The sequence below is a fragment of the Camelina sativa genome, chromosome 11 (assembly GCF_000633955.1).
Source record: "Camelina sativa cultivar DH55 chromosome 11, Cs, whole genome shotgun sequence".
Lineage (NCBI taxonomy): Eukaryota > Viridiplantae > Streptophyta > Magnoliopsida > Brassicales > Brassicaceae > Camelina > Camelina sativa.
In genome coordinates this window covers 18531721-18550410 of record NC_025695.1, presented here as the reverse complement: position 1 = coordinate 18550410, position 18690 = coordinate 18531721, and the positions used below count along the sequence as shown (strand labels likewise).

Here is an 18690-nt window from a genome sequence, read left to right as displayed (position 1 = left end):
TTTTTTTTTTTTTTTTTTTTTTGTTTAATGTATATTAGCAGTTCCAATTTTGATTACTTTACTTTGAATTTTTGTCTCTTGGTTGATTTCTCTGCTCTGATGTAGAATTGAGTAAGCTGATCAGTTAAGTCTTAGCAGCTCTAAGTTCTTCTTATGCAAGTACCATATAAGGTTAAATGCTCTAAGTTGAACCTATATAGCCATTATAAAAATTGGTATCTGCGGTTGAGTTAAACGTTATGTTTTCTTTATGACCTGCGTTTTTGCTGCTTTACATTTTTTATTGATGGCTTGATGGTTATCATTTACACTTTAGGACTCATTTTCGGTTGTGTTTTTTTTATGAATAATGTGTGACCCTAATCTACTTGTGTCTGTGTCTTTTGATATGAATCCTCTTTGAACCTATAGTCTCCTGTGGTTCCTCAGGTGACAGTTGAACCGGATGTTTTCAGAAGTAGAAATATCTCGGGACGTCGCTATATGTGCCGACCACTTGAATGGCCAATCGCCTCACCAACAGATTCTATACAAACTTCTCCAAGATCTAATACACGAGAAAGCATGCAGGGAACACGGATTCTATCTCGGCATCACCTCTCTAAAAAGCATCGGTGACAAGAAGAACAACAACATCGACAACGAAGACAATCATCAAGCAGGCATCCTCACATTCCCGGTCTCCTTCACATGCCGCACATTCTTGCCTGCAAGAGGAGATGTCTTGCAAGGGATTGTAAAACAAGTATTGTGGAACGGAGTTTTCATCAGGTCAGGACCACTTAGATACGCATACCTCTCGCTCTTGAAAATGCCGGATTACCATTATGTCCACTCGCAGTCGGAGAACGAGAAACCGTATTTTCAAAAAGATGATCGCTCCAAGATCGCTGTTGGAGTTGTTGTGCGGTTCGTGGTGTTGGCTGTGCGGTTTAAGGAGAGACCACACAAAAGAAGAAACGACTATTATGTTCTCGCGACTTTGGAAGGCTACAGGAAAGTTGGTCCCATCTCTCTTACAGGTTCGGATGAGCCGTACATGTGATTTGTTGTATTACTCCTTAAGTTGAAGTCTTTAGATACTTTTTGGTTCTAGGATAATCTCAGTTTCACTAGGTTGTTTTCTTATTTGTTCTTTCGTATAGGTGAATGAACCCATCTGTTTCTCAAGATAATGTTATAGTCAAATGTATGCTTGTATTGTAATACTCATTGATTCTACTGTTCGCTATCAAATTAAAAGCAGATATGATTAGCTTTTAAAGGCATACCCGAGGAGATTCATAAAACTACGAAACTCCAAATGTATTTAGAACCTCAAACTTTATCATTAAGCCAAACAGAAACAGAACTGGTCCATAAATTTCCAACAGAGTATATGATCAATTGGTTGAAGCCAAACCAGATCGACAAGAAATATCTATAAACGGAACACGTCTTGGTTACACTTACCTGTACACAAGTTGAAATGCGTTGGTGGTATCTTCAAACACCATCAAACTCATTGAAAAAGATAATCCTCATCCAAACTTCTCTGAAGCACTAAACCCTATCATTAACACCTTCAGAATCAGGGCACATACAGTATTTATATTCGTCATCACCATGGAGACATCTTCCATCTCCGAATATATCAGCAGACTCTGGATGCTCTTGCGTGGTCTCGTAAAGACCATCGAACAAACTCTACATCTATGAATTGATCGAGAGCCAGCTGCTCTTGTTTGGTGTATCCATCATCCAAGTTTCCTGTAGCTATGATCTGATCCTGTTCTTGAGCGATCTTGTTGAAATGATCTGTAGGTAAAGAATCTGATATTGCAGAAGTGGACTGAAGATTTAGGGTTTCGTATGGAACAAGATCCTCTCTTCTTGATGTCGTTGTTCTTCACGTCATCTTGATGATCTCTCTGATTCACAGAGTCCACACGATCACGCAGTTCCTTCAGGTTTCTCAACATCTTAGACATGGAGTCGATCGCACCCCTCAACTCCTCTGGATTCTCCGATTCAGCAAGATCCTCGTCTTCCCACCATAATCCCCCTAACCCTCCAAGATTATCTGATTCTTCACGAATAGAACGCTGATCGTTGAGAAAAGCAGCAACAACAACATCAATGTCGAGTGACCGAATGAGTAGAAAGAGGCGTGAGAGTTGGATGAACAAGGAGTCGTCAAGATTGTCATTTGTGCACCGGACAGAAGACAAAGCTTAGAGGCGTTTGGAGAAAGCAACGGCTCGTGACTCTTTCTTCTTATTCTTCTTCATCGGAATTTTCTTCTTCTTGCCTCCCATTATGTTTGTAGAATTTTACAGATATTTTGATTAGGGACACACCACACACACTCGCTCTCTCTATTTATAGATAGGGTATGTAACAAGAAACCCTCAAACAAAAAGGTTTGTTATTTTCTTTCTTTCTTTTAATTTCCTTTTGATTATACATACTATTATACAAATATACTAGATTTTAATCTGCCATAGACTATATTTTAAAAAACTGCAAAATACACTGCACGAAAAGTTATTTGTTATTAAAAATATTAAAATTTAATTTTATATGTTTGTTAATTTTGTTTATTTGTTTAGTGTTTAAGATTGTATAATTGTATTTTGATTAATAATTCTATGATTTAACCCACAATATACCACAATTTTGTTTTACATAATAACAAGAGTTTCATGGTTCAAAAATGTTGAATCTCGTCTGAATCATCATTTGTCAGGACTATTCGGGGATATTAATTTTATCAATTTTAATAGATATCTATTACTCGAATATTTATAGAGTTAACAAAATAATGAAATGATTTTTTTATAATATTAATTTAAATTAATATTATAAAAAAATCATTTCATTATTTTGTTAACTCTATAAATATTCGAGTAATAGATATCTATTACTCGAATATTTATAGAGTTAACAAAATAATGAAATGATTTTTTTATAATATTAATTTAAATTAATATTATAAAAAAATCATTTCATTATTTTGTTAACTCTATAAATATTCGAGTAATAGATATCTATTACTCGAATATTTATAGAGTTAACAAAATAATGAAATGATTTTTTTATAATATTAATTTAAATTAATATTATAAAAAAATCATTTCATTATTTTGTTAACTCTATAAATATTCGAGTAATAGATATCTATTACTCGAATATTTATAGAGTTAACAAAATAATGAAATGATTTTTTTATAATATTAATTTAAATTAATATTATAAAAAAATCATTTCATTATTTTGTTAACTCTATAAATATTCGAGTAATAGATATCTATTACTCGAATATTTATAGAGTTAACAAAATAATGAAATGATTTTTTTATAATATTAATTTAAATTAATATCGATCCAAACATATCGTCCTATCATATAACCTCGTCCCGTGATATTTTAACTCGCGGTATACTGTGGGATAATTTTTTTCTTTATTCACTTAATTTTTAATATTTATTGTTTTGTATTATAAGGATTATATTGAGTGAGTTAGTATGATATTTATTAAGATTGTAACTATTTAATATAACATTTTATAAAATTGCCTCTTTTTATATAGTTTAAATAATTCTTATAAAGTTTATATATTTATAATATATGAAACTTCATAAAAATCTAAATATATTATTAATCTTTAAATGTGTTATAAATTTTAACGTTTCATAACGTTTTGTAATATTTAATTTTTTTATAAAATATAAATATGTGTATATATTTTTAAATGTTTAAATATTTATAATAGTTTAAAACTTTTCAAAAGTTTAAATTATTTAAAAGAAAAAACCGAAATAAACCGAATAAACCTTTTTTATATAACAAAATGGAAATGTTCCTGAATTTTTAGGGACATTTGCAAAAAGGTTTGGTTTATTTCTACAATGCTTTCGTTTCAAAATATTCAAAAATCTAGGGTTGATCTCTACAAGCTAAGCATGTGTATTATTAATGTTGTCGTCTATTGCCGAACAGGTTTCGCAGGAATTTTTTTTTTAAATAAAAACATTTTGTACCGGAGGACATTAATCCTGGTAAGTGTTTTTTGATGTTGAATATGTGTCTCATCTATATGAATTTGGTTTCTTTTCCATATATCTGAAATAAAACTCCTTAGTATTAAACCTTTTTGAGATGCCCGTGAGAGTGCACCGTCAATCATTTTAGTCAACGTGCAGGAGGCAATGAGAGTGAATTCAAGACGTATCAAAACAGAGCTCTTTGCTTGTGCAGATGCAGGTAAAAAGGTTAATAAAAATAAAGAAACCTCAACAGAAACGTGACATCTCTCTCTCTACAGTGAGTTTTCTTTTCTATAAAACAAGTATTTCTTTAAAAGACTTACATCATTAACTATTAACTAGGTGTTGTTCGTTTCATTATCTTGACATGCAACATTCAGATACTGTTCCTTTGTGTTTTTGGTTTAATTCATTCAGAAATTGTATCTAAAACAAACTATGTTTGTTTTGTAATCTGGTATAAATATCTAAATACAATACATAAAAATGACTAAAATACATTTCATTTTGTAGTTTAGTGATTTTGATTATGTTTATAGTTAAATAATTTTCTTATAAAATTTAAATAAACATCTAATAAATATTTAAAAATGAAATCATCTTTTATAATTTAAAAATATACTATAAAAAATATTTTGGTTATATTAATTAACATTAAACATGTGTTTTCTAAAATAACACAAAACACATTAAGCATGTATTTTGTTTCTAAAATAACACCAAAAATAACTTTAATAACTTTAATATGATCCAACAAAACCTTATAGTAATTTTCTAAAACATGAATTTGTTCAAAATATGTTTTATGTTTAGAAGATAACAAATTCAAAAGTGGTCCATCGATTTGAACAAACACAACAATACGAGTGTGCTATCAATTTGAAAAATAAGTGTCCACTTCTCTCAATGTGCCATGGTTCCCCTGCAACAATCACAACTCATGTCTATGGACCCATGAGGGATGATCCTCCTCATTGAGACATCCTCCTCCTTGAGACAAGAGTGTCATGGTTCCCCTGCAACAATCAGAACTCATCATAAGCCATCAATTAGACATTCACATCTTTACCATGGTACGTGAACAATATCAAGTACTAGTGTCATAAAAACCTCTCCAATATTGACCAAACAANGCATCTTTACCATGGTACATGAACAATATCAAGTACTAGTGTCATAAAAATCTCTCCAATATTGACCAAACAAAGCCATAAAAACAATCAACGAGCCAAATCAACATAAGGCTAGTATTATGAATGCAAAAATCTCAAAACCAAACAAGAATCACAACCAAAACCTCTCCAATATCTCTCTAATCCTAGCCGCTACATGAACAAACAAAACAAACACAAGAATCAATGAAAGGAGTGTCGTACCATAGTCTTTTGTGAAACTGTTGTGATGCTAATACGGAAGTTGACATCCTCTTCCTATCTTTTCAGTTATAACATCACGTAGAGCCTCCATTGCTCTATCACCAGTTGGAATGTAAGGAATATGTTCAATGTTACCTTCTTCTTCATTTTCTACAGCTTGGTCACCATGATTCTCATAATCATCTACCACCTCCCAATAAGCAAAATCACAGTCTTCATAGTGTGAATCTCGAATAAAGTTGTGAATCACAGTCACAATCTTTATCCACTTTTTCAGCTCATACTTAGATTGTTTCCTATCTAAAATCCTCCACTTTGCTTTCCAAACACCAAATGTTCTCTCTATCATAGAACGCAAACTAGCATGTCTACGGTTAAACAGCTCTTTTGTGCTAGTAGGTGGTCCTCCCCTTGCAAACAGATCAAGATGGTACCTAGCTCTACGATGAGGCCCTAGATAACCGGTTCTAGTTGGGTAACCTGAATCTACTAGATAATACTTGCCATTTGGTGGATGAGGGAAGGAAGGTTCATGAGTAGCACAATGTGTTAACACCTTGGTGTCATGTGCTCCACCAGGAACTCCAACATAAGAAAATAAAAATCTTATGCTGAAGTTACATATCGCTAGAACATTTATTGTTGGTTCTGATTTTCTACCTCTATATGCTTCTGCACTATTAGATGGAGGGCGAACAGATATATGGGTTCCATCCAAAGCACCAATGCAGTTTTCAAAAAAAGGCCAATACCTACCATCTTTAACTAGTTTAGGACTAGGTTTTGCAAACTCACCTCTGGATGGCTTCACTATATCTGCTGCAAGCTTCAAAAGAACCCCTAAAACATCATCTAACTTTCTTTTTACTGTATCCAAAGAATGCTGATATCGTTCAGCTAAGACCCGAACTGTTACATCTTGTGCCACCATTTCAATAAAAATCGCTACACTCTCTTCAAGATAGACATGGAATGATTCTTCAAGTTTATATTTATGTGATAGCACCTGACATAAACTCAGAAACGTACCTTGATTCATACGGAGGATATCAAAACACTGTTTCTCAGACTCATACATAAATCGTTGCACCCGACGCCAACCTCCTCCTCGATCTGTCCTTTGCATCTCTCTATTAGTATTAACTCCATAAACTTCTTGAATTGCAGAATACATACGTTCTTCTTCCTTTAATATCAAGTCCTTGTCATCATCCTCAAATGATAGAGAGATCCATTCAAATCAAAAATTAAAAGCTCACTAGAAGCTCAAATCAAAATCTAAAAGCTCACTCATATGAGCATCCAAAGCATCTAAAAGCTCACTTATTTTCCCAAATCTCAACTAAAAGTTGGAATCCATCACTAACAAAGAGAAGAACACAACTAAAAGAGATCGTTGAAGGGATGAAGGATTCAAAAAGTCTTACCTCTGAAATTCAAAGAAGCAAGGGACAAGATGAACGATTCAGTGGGAGCAGCTCAATGAGAGATGCTTCGTTCTTCTTCCGAGACGAGACGTAGAAGGAGGAGAGAAAGCCCAATTCGTTACAGGTGCTATGGAGAAGGAGAAGAGGAGAGGAATGTGGAGAATCGTCGGAGATCCATCGAGCTTCTCCGATGGTGGCTGAAGAATTGGGGATTTTAGGGTTATCTCTGTATTAGAGTTTTAGAGATATATTTGTAATTGTTTGATAAAAATAAGGGTATATTGGACTTTTAAAATGTTTGGATGAGTTCACTGTAGCCAAACTCTCATTTTTTTCTCATCCAGAAATTCAAATTATTTTAGATGAGATTTTAAAATGTATCCAGATACTGTATCCAGATACTGTATCCAGATACTGTATCCAGATGAGTTCCTAATTGTTACTAAACGAACAACAATGAGCATTTGCATCCAGATATTGCATCTGGTGCACCAAACGAACAGGACCCTACTCTACTCAACATGAACAATCATGACTATCTCAAAGGACAAAGTCAAGCCTTCTCCTACATGAAAACTCAAGAGAAATCTTCGCAACCGGAGTTGTTCTCTGAGGCTACATAGCTATAATGATTGTTGTTTTTCTCGACTGTATACAAAAATGACTAAATATTCTCTCTTCAAATTACTTTGTCACACAATCATCTTTTCATATCAATCGTCTTTTCTGTTTTAGTGTTTTTGTAAATTATAGTATTCATATGTTATGATTTTCTTCGTCTTATTTTTGAGATTCTAAATAATTAGTCAAGCATTTTGCAACCTTCTATTGTGCTACATGATTTATTTGGAGTTTAGGATTTCAAAACCATTGATGATATGAAAATTTATACATCTTTTGAGTTTCTTAATTCTTTGTATGGCTCATGTGATTACGTTGGAGTTTGAACACAATTAGGGTTAGTATGACACGGGAAAAGATTCATATATGTCTCTAAGGACTTTGTGTTTAACCATCTTAGTCGATATGTTTAAAGTAACTCAAAGATGCATGATAAGCAACGTATAGTTTGGTTTGTCCTACTGTTTTTTTTTTAATTCCATTTCGTTTGTTTTCTAACTTCTTCTTTTTTTGGTCAAAAGTGATCTCATGATCATGTTTAATTTGGGTTGTCTAGATCGAATGCTATGCAGTTTTAAAGTTCGTATATTGAGGACAAGACCACTGATTGCATCTTTAGGCGAGCACAATTTTGAGTGTTTTACGTGATTTTTATTAATTCGTCTACATAGTCTTTCATTGGTTTTTAGAATATGGCTCTTGTATCTCTTATTGTAGCTTAGGACGACACCCGTGTTTTGAAAAATGAATAACTCGAAGCTCTATATTTGATTTGGCATTTCTCCTGTCAGTTTAAATCATATACAACAAAGTATATGATATGAGGCATGATTATCCTAATAGAGCTTACTTGTAATAATTTGGACCAATCGTTTTTACATATCAGTTTAAAGGTATAGTGTGTAGAAAGTCTTTTGATATATATACAATTAATATCAAAACCATTGATAATAATTTTGAGAAAATCACATTTTTAATTTTCAAAGTGTTACAAAATATAAATGAGTAGGACTTTAAACCTCAAAAAAAAAAAAAAAAAAAAATAACATTACAAACCACCAAAATGCATTTACTAACACTTTAAACCTTAAAATTAACTTTCATATTTGCACCCCCATAAAATATGACGGAGCAGCAATGTCCGTCAATATGAAATAGTTGAATTATATTAGTTTGATTTAAATACTTTTTAATTTAATTTTAATTAATTAAATTTTAATTTTATAATTTATTATGATTAATCAAAAAAACAAAAAAAGAACTTCATCTTCTTGGTGTATTCACCATCCGACCATAAAACTCTCGTTCAATCTTAATCTCAGCTGCATTATGGTTACTTCTTACTTACGCCATTGATAAAGACCTCTGAAAATAGAGACTGTAACACAAGAGAAAAAAATTGAAGCAAAAAATTGAAGAATCAAAGATAAGGTATTCATGATAAAACATTTGAGAAATGTGAAATTGAAGACGAAAACATATCTTGATTTTTAGTGAGAAATCAATCGGTTTGAATCAGAATCCAGTGAAGATGCATCTCTGAAAATGATAATTATGAAAATTAATGTGGTAAAAGTTTTGTCTATGAGGAAGATTGACGAAAACAATGAATTGAATAAAAAATCTTGAAAAATTCTGGTAGACGGTTAGCGGATCGAAGAAGATGAAGTTTTTTTAAATTTTTTTTTCTTTTGTTTATTTTTATAAAAAATAAAACAAATTAAAATTTAAAGTAAACTAACATAATTTAACTATTTTTATTTGACGGATATCACTGTTCCGTCATCTTTTATGGCCGTGTAAACAAGAAAGTTAGTTTTAATCTTTAAAGTGTTAGTAAAAATATTTTAAAAATTTATAATGTTATTGAAATTTTCTTATATAATTTAAAGTGCTACTCAATGACACTTTGAAGGTATAAAATATAATTTTGCAATCTTATGATATTTTTTTTGTCAATTATTATATTAATTCACTTACTTTAATTTAGGGATATTTAATATGTACATTATAAACAAAAACTAAATATTATTAACAACATAAAGCAAACTATTTCGATTGAACCAAATTAGAATTTTTTTTGTTTCTTCTTCACATGCATATTCACTTCTTATTGGGATATATAGGGTTATATAAGCATAGAAATCTCGATTCAACTTTTTAATTTTTTTAGTTGTATATATTATATTGAATAAAATCTAACATTTATGATTTTTTAGATTGTAATAAGATGTCACCGCGTCGATGTACAGTGCAAAAATATATTTAATAAATTAAATATAATATTTCTATTTTTAAAATATAAGCATTGTTGTAACATATATCAGTCATTATTAAACGATTTTAAGGATGCAAATAATTTAATCTAGTTTTATAAATTAAATTATATTTTATAATTGTTTTAAATAGTTTGTTAATGTTTCCTAAAATTTCTAAAACAATAACTGGAATCTATTAAATAATTTTATTAAATAATTTCGAAAATATTATTTTATTATTTCAGAAACCAATATAAGCTTTTTTTGTTAGTTATTAAATTAATTAAAATAAAATGACATTTTTTGTAATATGTCACATGATAGTAGGGTTAAACTTGTAACAACATTGCTTAAATAAGTATATAGAGATACTAGTGGTTGTGTAACATCCGCGAACCAATCTCTTCGGTTTGGGATGAGTGTCGATCGACAAAAATGAGGGTGTCGGTCGATACCATCAATTCCTAGTTCACTTGGTTTTTTTTCAATCGTCGAATTTGAGCGGTTTGGTTTAGAAAATAACCCTAAACCATGATATTTAAGGATCAAAGTCAACTTAGGGCTTTGGTCAGCCTTTTTTATCGTTTCCAGAGAGAAAAGAAAGAAGGAGAAGGTTCCCAGTGAGTTTTTGGAGAGTTTTATGCCTTTTCTTGAGAGAGCCTTCCTGTGGAATGGTGATCTGAGGCTAGGAACGTATTGGAGGCTTGTTGTGGTGTTGTTTTCGCTCTTCTAGAGTTAGAATCTTCTTGTTAAAAGGTGAATGCATGACCATGGCTGATCTGAGCTTGAGATTCTCTGTTTTGGTGTTCTATGAGTTATGTGATTGGGTCGAGTCGTTTCAGTTTGGTATTAGAGCCCTTACGGTTCTAGGTACGGCTTCATTTTGCTTTACATTTTTGATGTTGTGGATTGCACGCTTTGAGTGATTATGTGATTTAGTCAATTGTGTGTGTCATGGGGTCCTAGAACATCCTCTTCGAGCCTTCAATGAGATTCCACAGTACAATGTGTATTTTTGTGTGTGGTTTGAATTGTGTGTTTAGCCTTCTATCTTTGGTAGTGCAGATGATTAAAGGTGGTACTGTTGTTGGTTGTGGACGTGGTCGTGGTTGTGGACGCGGTCGTGATCGTGGTTATGGACGTGGTTGTGGTCGTGGGCGCGGTTGTAGTCGTGGTAGGGGTAGAGGCCCATTTGCTAACGAGACTATGGATCAAAGTGTGACGGTTGAGGACGTCGATGAGTCACAGACGTTTCAGGAGGGATCAGAGGGTATGGCCGGTACCAATGGGCCCGTTGGAGCCGGTGGAGCCGATGCGTGCGGTGTCCGTCCCGGGTTGGCCATTGGTTTTGGGCTTCTAGGTGCAAAGGTCGCAACAGTTGGAGCCCCTGGTCGAGGTGCCGCTCCCGCTTTACAGAATTGCTGGCGTAGGTGTTGCATCAGTTACAGGGAGTTGTTCCGCTGCAGACTCCGCTTGTGCTGCCGATAGTGGCGGAGGTGCAGCAACCGATAGCGTAGTATCGGTACGGTTCAATTCTTGGGTGGTACCGACCCTAGTGTGCCTGATGCGTGGAGGACGAGGCCGGAACGCATTTTTCAGTCTCTCAGGTGTCATGAGAAGTATCATGTGGAAATTGGAGGCCATTATTTGGTAGATGACGCTCATGTATGGTGGAGGTCAGTGACTGTAAGGAGAGTGCAGAGGAACATGACTTAGATTGATTTTGTGGAGGAGTTCAACCGTAAGTATTTTTCTCGTGAGACACTAAACTGGATGAAAGTGTGGTTCCTACAATTGTCACAGGGGACCCAGTCAGTTCATGAGCTGGATGTGGAATTCAGGTCGGCTTTTGGTGCATGGAGATGACTTGAGGGTCCATACGCCACGAGAGCGGAGTTGGTTGAGACCGCAAGTGAGATGGAGAAGGACATAAGAGCAAATGTGGTGGCAATCAATCGAGCGGTCTAGCCGAGGAAAGGCTCAACATCATGGTGGTTCTGGCAAGGGCAGCAAGCATGCACAAGGAACCAAGATGAAGTGGTATAGCATGATCCAGGGAGTGAATGATTCATAACCTATAATTGTAAATTTATAGTAAATGGTATAGCATGATCAAGGGAGTGAAAAGACTCTACAAATCATGTGTACAGTGTAATGAGTTTGAGTTTCTGTTCTTGTTTAAGTTTGATTTTGAGTTTGAATTGGTTGTTTCTTTCAGTTTTTATTCTTATTTAAGTTTGAGTTTGAGTTTGTATTTTCTTTCGGTTTCTGTTCTTGTTTAAGTTTGAGTTTGTGTTTGAGTATTAGTTTGTTCTTGTTAAGTTTAAGATTTCTTTCTGTTTATGTTCTTCAATTACTGATTGATTTGTGTTTCACTTTGTGTCTTTGCATGAGGTTTGCCTATAAGACATGAAATCACAACAGCAACATATGAGTATCTATCTTCCTTGTCTTATTTTTTTTAGTTTAGGATCTACTATTAGACCCATAAAATTTAACAGTTCCTTACTAAAGTCTTTAATTATCATTTTTCAAAATTTATAATTAAAATATTCTTAAGCAACTTTGTTAAAAATCAAGCATTGGATTATATATGATTTTGTTTAGTATGTTAACCCTAAATTTGAAAGATTATTTGATGTAGTGGATCTTATTTGTGGATTAAATACAATTTAGGTGTTCAACTGTTCATGAAACCCAACAACTAGAGTTGTTGAAAATAAAAATAGGATAAAGTAAAGTAGTGGGATAGGAAATTAATAGATCAATGCTCTTGTGGCAGTAGGAGAAGAGAGAAAATGTAATTTATATATACATATAGATATATGTTTGCTAGCCCTCCACTATATCACCCGTTTGGGGTTAGATGATAGTAAACATATGATGTAAAAAATCTAACATATGTTAAAAGGATATGTTGATGAGATTGATGTGAAAGATAATGAGACATGCTTTGTAGCCGCGTTAAGCATTTGTATTTGTGTAAGCTCCCACATATAAGTAAGGTCACAGGGTTCATTTTGCGTATGCTTTGTGTATTATATGATTCTCAGGTGCTAGAGAAATCTTAGAAATGCGTGTGGTAGTTATGAATTGGTAACATATACCAAACTGATTTAGTGAACTTGTAATTTTTGGGAAATTAATTCTCATAAAACATAAACATCATTTGTGTATGTTCACAAAGTCACTTGCCTTGCAAAAAACTAGAGAAGCCAGAGTGAAATATGTGGCTCTCTCCCTCATTCTTCATTCTATTCCTCTCTTCTCTTCTCTAAGGATAAAGCATTTTTTCCCAACAGATGCAAGGTCCACTTGAGATACGAGCTCTAGAAAATTTACAAAGAGAGAGAGAGTCCGGTAACATGCGTCTTGTCTCAAAGATAAATATATAACCAAAACTCAATTTGTTATCAAAAAGCCAAACCGAAATAAACAGAACCAACCGGTTACCAAATCTCTTTTTCTATCCAAATAACATCCACTTGTACTAATCTTATCGACAAACAAACGACCGATAACAGCCCACGTGTCATCACGATACGATTATTATCCTCTCTGATCCAACGGACCCAAAACATCTATCTCTCTTTCTCCCACCCTTTTGTCTCCTCGATCTAAGATGGCGGATTCGGACAACGATTCAGGAGGACACAAGGACGGCGGGAATGCTTCGACGCGTGAGCAAGACAGGTTTCTACCGATCGCAAACGTTAGCAGGATCATGAAGAAAGCACTTCCGGCGAACGCAAAAATCTCCAAGGACGCTAAAGAAACGGTTCAAGAGTGTGTATCAGAGTTCATAAGTTTCATCACCGGTGAGGCTTCCGACAAGTGTCAGAGAGAGAAGAGGAAGACGATCAACGGTGATGATCTTCTCTGGGCGATGACTACGCTAGGGTTTGAGGACTACGTGGAACCTCTCAAGATCTATCTGCAAAAGTATAGGGAGGTTGAAGGCGAGAAGACGACTACGGCTGGGAAACAAGGCGATAAGGAAGGTGGAGGAGCTGGTGGAAGTGGAAGCGGAGGAGCTCCGATGTACGGTGGTGGCATGGTAACGATGGGGCATCAATTTTCTCATCATTTTTCTTAATTATTATTATTTTTAATTGTAAAATGATAAAAGCAAACTATCATTTGTATTAATTAAATATATATAAGTTTAACTTTTAGTATATATTTATAGATTTTTTTAATGTTTTTTTTGAACATCTGAATTTTATTGATACAGGGCTTTGATTGGTGACCACGTTAAACGAGATACTTATAAAATTTTGAGCGGTTGAAAAGAAAACGTTTAAAAAAAGAGCGGTTAAAGATAGCGGATAGAAAAAATGGTATCATAGAAGAGAGTGGTTGAATTTATTTTTGCTTGATTAGTAGCACTATAGCGATTGAATAGTATATATTATATTAAATTATAAAAATATTAAATAAATTTAATTCAATAATAAAATATGGAAAAACATAATATATTTTATAACATGAAAACTTAATAACCAATAAAATTACAAAAATCGTATGCAATAATAAATATATTTTAAAATTCCTAATTTGAAATATTAATAGTTGTTGTGATGATTATCTAAAACATTTCAAACATATAATTGTAATTTAGTTTCACAATTAGGCTAATTATAAGTTCTTACAAGTGAATCTGTCATTAAATTAAAATCGTGTATATATTTTTTAAGACTAAATTAATAACGAAACATAAAAGTTGATCGGGCTAATTTGAAAATCCAATCAAATTTAACTTCTTCACATGTATTACTACAGAGACATTAATATTTTCCACTTTTTTAAAAAACCATCATTATGAACAAATATTTAATGCAAAAAAAAATTGTTTAATCTTCTTCGTTTGCAACCGAAGTTGCCAAACACTCATATTTTTTGGTGGTTGGTTTTCATCTTTTCAACCGCTCAAAATCACTTCCAACCACTCACTCCTTCCATCGACTCCAACCGTTCATCCCAAACACCATCTCCAACCGACATGATGATTGGTAGTCATTTGAGCATCTCGTTTCCAAAAGAGGCGATTGAGTGCTACCAATCAAAGCATTGGTTTCACACCAAGGTAAATTACAACAAGTAGAACATAAGATCCCAACAAGGGAAACATATGCTGACAGACTACATGAATGTCCCCAGAGTCATTAGCCCAGAAGAAGGAAACACAGCCCCAAAATAAAGGGAACCAGAATACAAACAAGTACAAACGATGATATAAGGAGAAGAAGAACGAACTAAGTTCTATATTTGAACAAAGGCATAAGAGATTCCCACCAAGCTTCCCTATAAACCCTGTAAATGTTAAAAGCACTAGAAAGCAAAACGACAGAGAGGAAAGCAGGAACCCAACACGACCAGAGACACAAATACAACTTCCATCACACCTCACCAGCCGATTAGAGAGAGCTAAATCACTAGGCGCAAGGCCAAAACCTTAATATCGACACGAGACAAGCCACACAAGATCAGCTATTCTTACATGCGGACACTCGTCGAACCAACTTCAGCCACATACAGACTTAAAACTGACGACGTCCTTGCAAGAGAAGAAGTAGAGAATGATTCCACTGCTTCGACTAAAATCTAACTCTAAAACTTCCAAAAGGAAACTCGAAGGAAGGCTAGTAGGTGACTCAGCAACAAAATACCATCCAAATGGCTCACACTAAGAACGAACCTAGAGCAAAAACTAATCTCAAAACAGCAAGAGGACTCTAAGAAGAGGTAGGACAAAATTCCAGATTCAAACCCCAAACATATCCACAACCAACAATAAAGGACCAAGAACTGACTCAACAAGGGTAACACTAAAGCCACCACCAAACAAACTGGGGATATACCAAACGAGCTTGACTTGATGAGAATGTAGCCAAAGATAACCTAAACACTTTCTAAACAAAGAGACCTAAGGCAGCACAATCAGGACAAAAGAATACAAAGGCCAAATGTTACCGGAGAGGAGGCAAAAAAACATCTCGGCCGCAGTAGCAACCAAAGACCATTCTATCACTGTCAAACGACCAAGGCCAACGAAAACCAGATCTGAAATTACGCTCAATACAGCGATCAACGAGACAGGACAAATTGCTGTTCACCATCACGAACCAAAAGGAGACGACGCTCAAGGAAGATTTCACCGAAACCGGAGAAGATACAAGCTTGAACCCGTTCCAAAACCTTTGAAAATATCCGTCGGAGAGAGGCTGGGAAAGGGTCAAAATTAACTAGACATGAAGGAAGCAGACAAAGACGACCCTCTCACGACTCCGGCGAGAAGCGCCGATGGCCGGAGAGAAGCGCCGGTGGCCGGAGAGAGGTCAGATCATGGTGAAGGCTTGACGGCAGCTAGGATGAACTTCTCTTTTCAAGAGAGAAAGTTTTCGAGGTTCTTTTGCACACTAGACAGTCACTCATACTATAGATTTTTTTTAATGTAAGTAGGTAATTCAACACCCACTTAAAAAAAATGCCAAAAAAATGATAATATTTAAATTTAACTAGGATTGGAAAGCTTATGGTGGAATCAAGAGGAAACATCAAGTGAGATGAACATACTTAGTAGGGGTTATTGGTTTGAGATTTTAATAGAGTTTTAAAAACTTTAAATGTTATGTAGAACATGTTGTTATTAGACCAAAATTTTGTTAAACTCTGTTAAAGTTTAGTTTACTAGTTTGCGATTTATAAAAAATCATTTAAAATCTCAACAAATTTGGGATTATTGGTTTGAGATTTTAATAGAGTTTTAAAAACTTTAAATGTTATGTAGAACATGTTGTTATTAGACCAAAATTTTGTTAAACTCTGTTAAAGTTTAGTTTACTAGTTTGCGATTTATAAAAAATCATTTAAAATCTCAACAAATTTGGGATTATTGGTTTGAGATTTTAATAGAGTTTTAAAAACTTTAAATGTTATGTAGAACATGTTGTTATTAGACCAAAATTTTGTTAAACTCTGTTAAAGTTTAGTTTACTAGTTTGCGATTTGTAAAAAATCATTTAAAATCTCAACAAATTTGGGTTATTGGATTTAAAAGTTTTGTGTTATTCTATTAAAACAAAAGAATCTAGGATTGTTAATGAATTCAATTATTAAGTTATTGGTTTATGATTTTACACACTTTCTTTACAAAATAAAGTCATAAAAAGTATTACAAAAACATCGAGATTGTGTGGATTACTTTGCAAGATTTTAGATAACTAATCAACGAAACTATATAATACTCTCTAGCAATCCTTAAAAATCTTTTATTTTTCACTTTTAATGATTTTGTTGAAATCTTCAAAATTATTTTTAAATTAGAATCCAATAACACCCCCAAGAGTTAGGCTGCATAAGTTTTTTTTTAATGTTAAGTTGATTCTCCAATTGAAGTTATACTTACGTTTAAGTCAATTCTAAACTGAGGTTAGACTTATAAAAACTGATAAAATTGTTTTTTTTGTACGTGACCATTCTTCATCTAACTCCAGGTGAACATTAACACACACATATACATATATATATATATATATGATATTTTTTATATAAAAAGGGTTATTTTCTAAATGGGTATTTGTTGGCCCAAAATTTTCAAAGTGAGTATTTCTATCCATACTTTCATAATTAGGCTTTTCAAAATAAAAACGACATTTTTACCCCTATCCTATGTATTACCTTTTGTTTTTTTACTCGACAACAATAGTGCTTCTTTGACCACCATCTAATTTCTCGGTGACAACCCTTGATTTTTAATAAAGAAAACTAAACCCTAATAGGATACTATCTAGTCAATCGAATGGTTCTAATTCCTGTTTTAAAAATCGGTCTCGGCGGCCGATTAAACGCCGGAAAAGTGCTCGGCGGCACACAACCGCCGCGATTTCATACAATCGGTTAAGAAATCAGATCTTTTGAAAAAACTCTTCTTTTTGGTTAAGTTATGTCGGAAATCAATTATTTATGACTAGATCTATATATTCTGGGTATAAATGTACTGTAAATCGATCAAAAACTGATGAAAAACGGAAAAACAAATTGTAAAGGTTCGTGTTTTAGATTGTGCAACCGCAAGCCAAAGGAAGAAGAAGAATAGAAAATTACTATTGTATCCTTTATTAAAAAGATATGACTAAAATTAAATACTGGGATTCGAACCTAGGTCATTTGACTCAAATCAATGCAACATTAACCACTGCGCCGATTGCGTTTTGTGGACTAAAATGTATAATAATAAATATATCATAAAAATACTCTAAAACTAGTGCCCGATTAATTGATTTATCGCTAGGCGGACTTCGACTACCCGACTAACACCTAGCAATTTTTATAACAGGGGTTCTAATTAATAATTTCAATTCATCTTCACAACTTAATCAAATTAGAAATTACATGTTTACAATTGATAATTATTAGAGAAAATGGCTACAAGAACTATCATCACCGGAACTTATCGTCGGTCGGATCCAAACGACAATCAAGCCACCATCATCAAAGCGGAGTCCACAATCGTCATCGCCGTCGTTCATAAAGTTGAGATTCAAAATTTAGTCATTCTTAATATTAAGATCTCATCACCATCTTCTACTACTTTTTTCTCACCACCGTTGTGACTGGATCTTGTCATCACCGCCATCTCATTTTCAATGTCATATTTTCGTATCTCTCTTCATTGTCACCGAATCTCACCGTCGTCACCGGATCTTATCATCATCACCAAATCTCATTATTGTCACTAACTTTTTGTTCACTGGATTTCATTATAGTCATCATCCTCGTGTTCAGCATATCTCAACATCTTCACCGTCATCTCCACAAATCATCGTTGAGATCACATGAGTTTTGTTTAAGTTGAACCACCAAAGAAAGAAAATTGAGGGTAAAATTGTTTTTATACAACCTAGAAAATGCCTAAATCTGTAAGTATGGACAGAAAATTCTGATTCGGCTATACTAATTGGAAAAAATGTTAATCTCG

At 33.7% G+C, this 18690-nt stretch overlaps 3 protein-coding genes across 4 annotated transcripts in view; 2 read left to right on the top strand and 1 right to left on the bottom strand.

Moving 5' to 3' along the window:
• The window catches only part of LOC104723754 (DNA-directed RNA polymerase subunit 7-like protein), a 2026-nt gene extending 771 nt beyond the window's left edge, over nucleotides 1–1255 (top strand). The window contains exon 2 of one of the 2 annotated variants that reach the window (XM_010442153.2): nucleotides 412–1255. In XM_010442153.2, coding sequence (XP_010440455.1) covers nucleotides 446–1045 — 600 coding nt within the window. In that variant the 5' untranslated portion in view covers nucleotides 412–445 and the 3' untranslated portion in view covers nucleotides 1046–1255. The remainder of the gene's footprint in view (nucleotides 1–411) is intronic. The other variant, XM_010442152.2, reaches the window with a different exon arrangement.
• LOC104728110 lies at nucleotides 5433–6335 on the bottom strand. The gene has a single exon (XM_010447140.1). The coding sequence runs from the start codon at nucleotides 6333–6335 to the stop codon at nucleotides 5433–5435; it is 903 nt and encodes a 300-aa protein (XP_010445442.1).
• LOC104723751 (nuclear transcription factor Y subunit B-3-like) lies at nucleotides 13176–13847 on the top strand. Its single transcript, XM_010442150.2, has one exon. The coding sequence runs from the start codon at nucleotides 13333–13335 to the stop codon at nucleotides 13804–13806; it is 474 nt and encodes a 157-aa protein (XP_010440452.1). The 5' UTR covers nucleotides 13176–13332; the 3' UTR covers nucleotides 13807–13847.